We start from the raw sequence: 10,809 nt of genomic DNA on the forward strand, positions 1-10,809 counted from the left end.
TTTGCGACGAAAAACCCCAGCTTTATTAAAGTCTGCAAATGGTCAAATATAACATAGTTATCCCCTAAATGCAGCATGTGTTAAGTGAAAGAACAAAATAAAATGTGTTCTGATTATCTTTCAGGGCAAACGGGCGTCAATCAACTAGGTGGTGTGTTCGTAAACGGTCGGCCACTTCCGGACCAGATTCGGAGAAGAATCGTAGAACTTGCGCAGATGGGAGTCCGGCCATGCGACATCTCGCGCCAGCTATTGGTTTCCCACGGTTGTGTGAGCAAGATACTAACACGATATTATGAAACGGGGTCAATAAAACCTGGTTCAATCGGCGGAAGTAAGCCAAAGGTAAGAGGAATCTACAATACATTTGTACGTCTTTTCTACGGGATTTGGATGATGGTTGTGTGGATGCCATAAAAGATGATCAACCAGTGCAAAGAAATATTTGGGATTTTTTTTTTCTTCAAGATAAAGAATTAAAGTATGAGAAAGCACCCATGCCAGCCCCTTAACCCCACCCTTTCACAAACTGTTCTCTCGTCACAGATTCGGAAGTGGTTATGGTGATGATGGTGGGGCCATGATAATGTTGGTAAGACCTGATATCACCACTGTTATGACAGTGATTCATGAGTGCATGTCATCACATTTGTACTATTCCAATGAACTCTGTTCGGTACCAGTGTTGAATTGGTAAACTAGTCTGTGAATGGCAGTCCTCTTTGTGGCGGTGCAAGGATGAAATCTCTAGTAAATGATCTCCTCGGGAGTGGCTGTCCTCCTATAGACGAGGAAATAGATAGAGATTCATGAAATCAAGCACTATTTTGCCAAATACCCATTGGACTCTACATTGTGCAGAGATTCGGCCCTGGACATTATTACGGTTGTGCTGTTCAGATTGATAATGCATTGTGCAGAGATTCGGCCCTGGACATGTATTACGGTTGTGCCGTTCAGATTGATAAAGGCGAATGATAACGACAATATCTCGTTGCGCTTATATTTATAAATATGTGTTTAATGCCTTTCTATACAAATATATGATGACAATTTCTCATTTTAAGTTTCAAAAATATTTTCTTTTATATTTTGTTCTTTTTATCAATAAATTCTCAAAAACAAATGTGTATTCCAAACTTCCTTTTGTGTTATTTTTCAGCAAGTCGCTACGCCTCTGGTGGTGAGGAAAATCCTCGACCTGAAACAGCAGAATCCGTCAATATTCGCGTGGGAGATTCGTGACCAGCTTCTAGCGCAGAGAGTGTGCGACGAGACCACCATCCCAAGTGTCAGCTCCATCAACCGGATATTGCGTAACGCCACCACATGCGCACCGGACGTTGTGTCACAGTTCAGCTTCGACCTGGTGAGCCGGATGTCACCGGCCTGTCCGCCGGGCCTGTCGATGATGTCCGTGAGACCGTTCCACCCGGCCTGGTACCCGTTCGCGGTGCCAGGGTTGTCGTTCCCCCGTCTTGTCCAGCCACTGCATCCCGATCTGAGTGGGAGCTCAAAAGTCACGAGTGAAAGCGACCAAAATGAAACGGACAAAACATTAGAAAAAGCTTTCGGTCTGAAAAGGAAACCAGAAAGTATATCCAAAGGTAAATTGTGCTTGGTTTGTCTGCTTAGTCTCCGACCCGGAAAGGAGTGTTGTGATGGGGGTCGTCGACATCAAAGGCTTAACAGATTAGCGACCTTAAAGTTCGAGGGGCGGGACGTATTTCAGTGGTAAAACGTTCGCTTGATGCGCGTTCGGTCTGGGATCGATCCCCATCGGTGGACCCATTGGGCTATTTCTCGCTCCAGCCAGTGCTCCATAACTGGTGTAACAAAGGCCGTGGTATGTACTGTCCTGTCTATGGGATAGTGCATATAAAAGATCCCTTGCTGCTAATCAAAAAGAGTAGCCCATGAAGTGGCGACAGCGGGTTTCCTCACTGAATATATGTGTGGTCCTCAATCATATGTCTGACGCCATATAACCGTAAATAAAATGTGTTGAGTGCGGCGTTAAATAAAATATGTCTTTAAAAGTTCGATTCTAAAGAATCAGTTATTTTGAGAAAGGGTAAGAGGGGCTCCTATATAATGTTCTTCCAATCATCAAGATTATGTTTAAGGGCACAACACAAAACAAATATGAACATGGATTAGGGAACATCCGTTAATGGGATCTGCAGCTGTGATATTAACTTATCAGTATAGATCGGGGGAAATCTTCAATAGTTTAAAGGTACAGCTGTTCGAATTTTAATTGTCCGTAGTTTATTACAGAAAGATTTATTTTAATTGAGAATTCTTCTTATTTAAGGTATGAAACAATTGTCTAAATTGTACCATTACTTGGCGAAAATGTCAATGCTCGAATATGCAAAAAAAAAAATATTATCGATGATATACCAATGTGAGGACGTTAGCCGTGTTGGGCGGGATGGGGGTATCCCTAATCATAGCTCTTTTTTTTCTCTCTCTACCACCTTTTATATTTGCCTGTCGCTCCATAACATGACTTATAGACGGTGTTGGTGACCCCCACCCTCCAATATAAAACCCTGGCTACACTACGTCTAAGATGTCTTTCTTAAAAAATAATAATAATAATAATAAATAAAATAAAAATTGTTTGTAAAGAACACCGTTCTACTCCATCTCGATTACAATATATAAAATAACTTTTGCATTTTTTAGTTCTTCACATCAATGAATATATAACAGTTCATGGAATATGATTTTTTTTTCTTTAAATGTTTTTTTGACGAATGTGGAATGTGAACGTTCTGATACGATATAGTCACTTCTGATTGAACGTGGAATTTAGATATTTACTAAAACGCATTTACAAGACGCTGGAAATATTTAATTTTTGGTGTCGGCTTTCTCTGTCCCGGGCCATGACGATCGTCGAGTGCACATCCGTTTGTTGATTCACGCGAAATAAATTGTACCAAACATCGATTATGATGTTACGTGATTATTACGTCACACAATTATGACATCGCACGATTACGACGTCATCCGTTTAGGGTGGGGGGAACAACTATTTCGGGGGGGGGGGGGGAGGTGGGGGTACCAGCCAGATATTTACCTTTGTTTATATAAGGTCGGACAAAAAAAGAACATGTTAGTCTTGAAATGGGAGACTCGCGCTTAGTGCCCTCACCCGTCCTAGTTTCTACGCGCATGCGGAAGATACTTTAATGTTTGTGCGTGCGGGAAATAGTGCATGTACTCTACATACTCTTCGTTCTTGTTTACATTTTTTTGTTGGATTAAAAAAAAGTGATAAAAAAAGAGAATAATTTATTGCATGCGGATCTTTGAACAGACCACATATCGGTGCATTAACAATGTTTTGAAATTTATGTGAACCAATACATTGTTTTTCTTTTATGAAATGAAATTAGTTCTTAAAGTAAAAGCTTATTCCGAGCCATTAATTTACAGTTTTATGACGAGATTCTGCATTCACAAGGTGGCCGATGGCTTAATGAAAATAGCGATCTTGAAAACAGTATTGTAAAGCACAGTGAGCATCATCGAGGAACACAAAAGTTGACGTTCTTCTAGCATATGGCTTCTGCAGCCATCCAGTTTGGCTACTGTATGAGACTGATTTATAGACACACATCTAGCAAACTAGCGTATCAACAGTCTGCTGGAGCAGATTGTCCGTTTGTTATAGCGAGAGATAACCTGAACAGTTTCTCTCACGAGGGAGATGATTTAATATGTCGTCTGTTGTGTGTCCTTAAGCCGTGTTCGTGACGTGACATCCAAGCCGAGTGGGGGGGGGGGATTACCCCTCCCACTCATGGATAAAAATGTACGGTCGTTTTGTTGTTAATTGGGTTTTTGGTGGGGGGGGGGGGGTCTTTTTTTCTGGCGTGTGCTCCAACAAGAGACAATGCCCCACTTACTAGAGATTATGCCCCCCCCCCCCCCCCCTCTCCCCCGATTCCACATATCCCTCTTACAGGCCTGAACAGTCATAGGTGTCGAAAGCGGGTGTGTGATGGGGCATGGACGGGGATACAGTGCTGTCAAGTCTCACGCAATTGAACGTCGTGTGACACTTTTACGCCGGTACATGATTTTCTCACACATTTTAAACATTATAGCAAAAAATTGTTTTATACATATATATTTTTTTGTTGTTCATTCGATCTCGACGACCGACAAACAAGCCTGCGACTGCCGCTTAAGCATCGTAAGGCATTAACAATCACATAATAGGTGTCCACGTTGTTTATTGGTCAGAATCTCGAACCTTGACCAATTGTCAGCGCGCTTATTTCTCACTCCTTGTGAAAGTTCCAACTTGAGAGCTCTGGGGATACTTCCCTTTCCGAATTTGTAGGTTACGCATCCCTCCTGTATAAGCGTATGGGCTCCCATTTTTTGTAACTTTTGTCCAAAGCGTTTGTGATGACCAAGGACTTTTGAGTGCACAAAAACGTTTCATGGTAGACATCTGGAGGCTATATCTACTAAATACGATGCATCACTGACCAAAATGATGGCTGCTGCTATTTCATATTTTGAACTTGTGCACACTTTTTCATCTCTGATGAAACTCTTGCTCATTTTTTCATCATTTTTGGTTGGAACGGAAAAACATCGACAACCAAATTACCGATTTGGAAAGGTAACCGCACAACGTTAACGGTTGATATGGCAAGAAATAAAAGTAAACAGTTCAGGGAATACGTGTCCCGCTGAAGGATTGCTTGCGCGATTGTGACGTTATGTGATTATTTTATATACGGTAGTTATTAGGTTACGCGATTGTGACGTTGCGTGATTATTTTATATACGGTAGTTCTTAGGTTACGCGATTATGACGTTGCCTGGTTATGACGTCGTCCGTTTATAGAATCTGTGTTCAAAAACTGCCAATCATGCGAGTTCATCAGTTTTCTTACAGTGTTCTTGTCGGTTTAAAAATATCGTACGAGTTTAGTCAATAAATAGAGGCTATTTCATAGAGTTGGGTTTTTTGTTTTCTTTTCTTTGAGGGGTTTTTCGAATACTATTTTTATGTTTTTATATCAACCAGTGAAGATTTTTCATAGGTACAATTGTCCAAATTATTTCAGTTGTCTCTTCTTTTTTTCCAAATACAATCAGATGCATTGTTTAAAAAAAAAAATGAAGTGACACTAACCTAAATAAATAAAACGTAATAATTTAATGAATCATGAATTTGTTCACAAAAATATAACTAACAAAAATACAGTGAAAATATGTCTTTGCTGAATACCACTTTTATAGTTTCCGTAGATATATTTATTTCACAGCTATATATATAATAATACTTTTTTGCACATATTCCAAATTCTGGTTGATTAATATACTACGCGTACTCACTAACATAGAACATGGTAGTTCATCAATATTTTAAATAAATAAATAAAATGTGTTGAGTGCGTCGTTAAATAAAACATTTCTTTCTTTCTTTTTCTTTGTTTTCCATCAATATTTTTGCCAGTTAAAATAATCATGTAAAACAACAAAAACCACCGAAAGGAAAACAAAAAGACAAAAAGGATAATATATATAAACATTGTCCTATAAATTATTATATCTTTAACAAATTTTTATCTGTTGGAAATATATTTGAATTAACGGTATTTAAGTACCTTTTAAACTAATTAAAAAAAAATTCAATGTGTAAGATACTAGTATATTGTGTACTTCGCTTTTATTGTTTGATTAGTACTGCATGTGTATACTGCATGACTGAAGTAAACAAACAAACCAATAAATAAACAAACAAACAAACAAACAAATAGTGAATAGAGATATCGCCGCCAGTCAGCCATTTCAATTTGACTTCTTACAGCTCAACCACGCATGCTCGCATCGCCGTCAATCAAATTGACTAATCACTTAACGATCACGCTGTCTATTTCGCGCACACGCTGGAGGGTGCACGCGGTTATCGAAATCTTTTGCGTGGCAGGTGTTTTCGGATCGAAGATAAAAATTACCATCGCCAGAACGGATCTTGGTCTGAGATTTGTAATTGTCGGAGCAAATTATTTGATCATAAAAGGCAATAAATTATTCATCCTGCCGAGAAGACGACATTCTCACTCCGCGATGACGTTAAGAAGCGTAATATCGATTGGCGTTTATACACGGTGTCTTGTAGTGTCTTGTAATCAGGGCCCTACCTAGAGGGTGTCATGGGGGAGGTGGAGGGGGTCGGGTGGATTGTACTTAGAAAAATACGTTTAGAAATGCCCTTTTGTAATGTGATGTGCGGCTTTGGCGTCTAATAAACGTTACGCTCAGGTACACAGGCCTTGTTGGCTTGTAAGCAAATGACCCATCCACAGCAACACATTACCTAGAGACCTTGCAAATTTGCATAGAGATTATTATACGAGCTTGTGTGTCGTACTGATTTTACGAAACTCTGTCAGGATTTTTGTATTGCCCGAGCGAGAGCGAGGGTAATACATGAATCCTGACACGAGTTTCGTAAAATCAGTACGACTCACACGCGAGTGTAATAATTTCTTTAGTATCCATATTATTATTGTTGTTTCTTTATGAACAACAAGACCCAATTCAAAATGTGTCAGCCACTAGAAGGAGATGACAAAATGACGTCATATTTCAAATGCACAGTCTGAGCTAGGACTGCTTCCCACAATTACGTCATTACACTTGTTATTACACGTGTGCTTCGTATGATTAGTATTAACTCTGTTATGTTGAACCATATGGATAATAAATACCATTATTAACCGGGTTAATACACTAAAATTATCACATGTGTTTTATGACATGGATATCATGGGTAAGTTATAGGATAAATATATTTATTTTCTTATATTTTAGATGATACTGTTTGTAAAGAAAGACGAATCAGCGACAGCGAAAAGGACAGTGAGGAATCTTCAACCAAGAAACACAAACACAGTTGTGAGGAAGACGTCAGCACGACGTCCGAAGCGTGCACGCGAACTGTTGAAAAAAGCGACGTGATTTCTCGGGAAAAGACGTTAAAACTGTTCGACGTTGGTCCGAAAGACGCTGTCCGGTTCTCAGCCACGTCACTGAGCGATTCCTTTGAACTGTACAACCGCAGGCCGCTGTGTCTGACTCGCATGTTACCCTACCCTCTCATTACGTCGAATTATTCCCCTTTACCGGCTCCTCATCCAGTGGGCATGCTTCCTTTACACATGACGTCGATGCGTCATGGGTTCGGTCACGTGTCGCCGACATAAAAAGGACTGTCGTTTTATGAGCCATGGTGGAAAACATGGTGTGCAATTAATACAATCATTAAAGTGCCAGCGAGTTCTGTAAACTTGTGTAAGTATTCCTGCGGACCCTGGGTGGTCGCTCGACAGCAGGTGTTTTAAACAACAGTTTTGAAAGAAATATGAAGTAACATCACAAGAATGATTTTCAAAATGTTGGTATGGTAAGCACCTAGAGAAACGCTATTTGGCTTACGGCGATACCCGTGTTGACAATTAGACATTAAATTTTTTAATTTTAAATTGTCGTTCACCAAATCGTAAAATTCAAATTACCCTGTAAAGCTGAATTAGCCGAATATATATTTGCCAAAAGCTAATTTAAAAATCACACTCTTTCGTCATTTTAGCTGTTTGGGTAACACAAACTTTAATTTGGCTACAAATTTCGTTTAAAAAAGGTGAAAAATTGCTAATAATATTGGGATCCATCTTAAATCCTAATTTAACTCATTAATTTGAGGATCAGTGTTTGGTAGTTAAAACTAGGGATGGGAACAGTTCATACTAAATAAACAGTATTTTTACATAAAACATTGATATTGTCCAGGATTAAGAATTTACTTGTGTTTATTATTTTTAATAGACCTATTATTTCTAATTAATTTATTTATTGTGTTGTTACCGGGATCTACATTGAATTTGAACTATATCAATGACAAAAGAAATAGACTATGTCCTCGTCTAATAACAGGGCCGTAGCTAGGGGTGGGGAGCATGGGGGGGGGGGGAGGGCGCCGGAAAGCATTATAGAAACTTAAAGAAAATTCTCTTAACCGTTTAAGGAGTTTTAGACTATTAACTACTCAGTTACCCCTCCCCCCCCCCCCAACAAAAATCCTAGCTACGGACCTGAATAATATAATAATTCAAACTATACAGTGGAAGTGACCAGACAGTAAGTACTGCGCATGCGTTACTGGCTAAAAGACTATCCGGTAATGATGTAAAGACTGTCGAGAATGGTATGATGTTTGTTACAGTATAACGGACGGATTTAGACCTGGGGGGGGAGGGGGGGGCACTTCAGGTTCGGGGGCCCCTCAGCATAGAAATTAAATTACATGACAAATCAAAAAATGAACTAATTTTATAATTATTACATTTTTAAATAAAGGAAGTATTTAGTCGGGGGTGGGCAGGGCAATTGCACCCTTTGCCCCCTTAAAAAATCTGGCACTGCGGTATCATAAGACTTTTCAGGATGTATTTCGTGGTCTGTGACACCATGCGTTAGGAGACAACAAGGCTTCGGTAGTTCGAAACTAACCATTGGTGAAGTATTACTATAACTGCCAATACACAATGCATTTAGAGTACATTGTTTCTACTTATATGCAAACTTTAATGTACTCAAATGAGTACATTTTAAACGCGATTTGCGCTTTAAAATAGTACACGAAATTAAGACACATTTCTAAAACATAGCTACACTCCTGGTCACGTCCAATTGTCAATTTTTGTAGGCAACTATGGCACCGACAATGGGTGTTGTATCTCCTGTTTGTTTTTTTAACAAATAGCTAGGACTTTGTCGACGGAACATTTCATAGCGGCACACAAGTGATTTCTGTATGGGTGATTCCCGATCTTTAAGCAGGAGGTCTTTGCAGTGTAGGCTAAATCATCATATTGCGATAATCAGGAAGGTAAAGTAAACCAAATGATAATAGAGCATTCTATCTTTCCTTCCCCCACGACCACTAACCGGGTTTTCGCCATAAAAGGTACAATTATTTGCCTTTGGATTAGGAGCTGTCGCCCAAGATGGGGAGGTGAAGCAGTTGACTCTGGTTTTGGCGGGGTAGGTCAGCTCTATGTTTTACAGTAAGGCTTAGGGTTAGGGTTAGAGCTGATGGAACATAGACATGGCCCCGTTTTGGCCAGTGGAAAATATATTAAACTGTTGTAACCATTTTTACTAACAACTTGCACATTGCAGCTATTTGCGTAAATGATTAATTTTGGTAAAATTAATATGTATCTGGTGGTCTTTGTGTTTGTAGTAGCTAAAAATGCATTTTATACAAAACGAAAAAGGTACGTACATCTGAAACTATGGGCAGCGGCTTTAAATATAAGTGTTGGGCGCCAATTCTCCGAAATCCGTATGTCTTTATACGTAACGATAATTTTCTATACAAACTGGTCGAGTAGATTCCATTTTTAAAACTTATTTTCGTGCTTATATCCAATTACAGTTCAAGCATGTTGTCCTGGGCACACACCTCAGCTATCTGGGTTGTCTGTCCAGGACAGTGGGTTAAAGGTTAGTGGTTAGTGATAGAGAAGAGGATGTAGTGGTCTTACATCTACCCATTGAGTCGTTAAAACTCGCTCTGGGTGGGAGTCGGTACTTGGGTGCGAACCCATTACCTACCAGCCTTGGCAATATTTGTATGGGTGATACCCGATCCTTAAACGGGAGGTCTGTGCAGTGTAAATGGTAAGAACATCATATTGCAATAATCAGGAAGGTAAAGTAAACTAAATGATATTAATCTATTCTATCTTTCCCACCCCACCCCACGATCCCTAAGTGGGTCTTCGACATAGAAGGTACAATTAAATTTGCCTTTGGATTTGGAGATGCCTAAGTCCGGTGGCTTAACCACGACAGCACCGATGTCGGTAAATTCTATTTATGCCTCCCCCGAGTGTGCGTATGCGTCTACGTATCCGATCACTCTTACGCAGTATGGGTTATACATATGTATACGTAGACGTATTCCGGACAAATTTGCGCCTTGGGGCAAGAATGTTTGTCTACGAGTAGGGTAGAACAGTGTTAGACGTGTTAACGGGAAAAGACTGTCATTTACATAGAGGTTATTGAATTTATGTATATTTTACGCGGAACTTTATTACGAGAAAGATGAGGCATTATTTATAAAAGTCTCGCAATAGTTCCAGCAGTAAATTGAAATATTTGACTAAATCACTTTTGTGTTCAATTTTAAAATACGTCGCCTTCACACGCACATATGACTGTGTAAAATCGATTTTGTTATATATAATTTATTATGTTCGTTTTATTGTAGAAAATAAAACAGCCAAAATGTTTTATGTTTTGTTTTTTCTTAAATAGGTCTCTTGGTCAGACCAAAGTTCCAGAATTGGTGGGGTGATGCGGGTCTCTCTCTCTCTCTCTCTCTCTCTCTCTCTCTCTCTCTCTCTCTCTCTCTCTCTCTCTCTCTCTCTCTCTCTCTTCTCTCTTCTCTCTCTCTATATATATATATATATATATATAGCCAATGAAACTTTTATGACTTTAACTTTACTCCCAAATGACCTCATTTGGACCCACAATGTCATAGACGCCATATTATTTGAGGTGGCGCTACCGTGGGACATTATAATAAAAAAAACAAAAAAACATTGACATATAAGGTCAAAAGCGAGGCACACACTTACCAGAGATCAGTAATATAATTTTTGGGGACCTAATGCTGCAACAGCCGAACCTGTCCTGCGTTCTAAAACTGACGCGAGTGTTTTGACATTTTCACTACATGGGCCACTTTTC

At 39.4% G+C, this 10,809-nt stretch overlaps 1 protein-coding gene across 1 annotated transcript in view; it reads left to right on the forward strand.

Moving 5' to 3' along the window:
• The window catches only part of LOC121367956 (paired box protein Pax-6-like), a 31,604-nt gene extending 21,259 nt beyond the window's left edge, over positions 1–10,345 (forward strand). Inside the window, exons 3-5 of the mRNA XM_041492425.1 lie at positions 125–345; positions 1,163–1,607; positions 6,856–10,345. Of these exons, the coding sequence (XP_041348359.1) occupies positions 125–345; positions 1,163–1,607; positions 6,856–7,247 (1,058 nt within the window). The 3' untranslated portion in view covers positions 7,248–10,345. The remainder of the gene's footprint in view (positions 1–124; positions 346–1,162; positions 1,608–6,855) is intronic.
• The last annotated feature ends 464 nt before the right edge of the window (positions 10,346–10,809 follow it).

The sequence above is a fragment of the Gigantopelta aegis genome, chromosome 3 (genome assembly GCF_016097555.1).
Source record: "Gigantopelta aegis isolate Gae_Host chromosome 3, Gae_host_genome, whole genome shotgun sequence".
Taxonomy (NCBI): domain Eukaryota; kingdom Metazoa; phylum Mollusca; class Gastropoda; order Neomphalida; family Peltospiridae; genus Gigantopelta; species Gigantopelta aegis.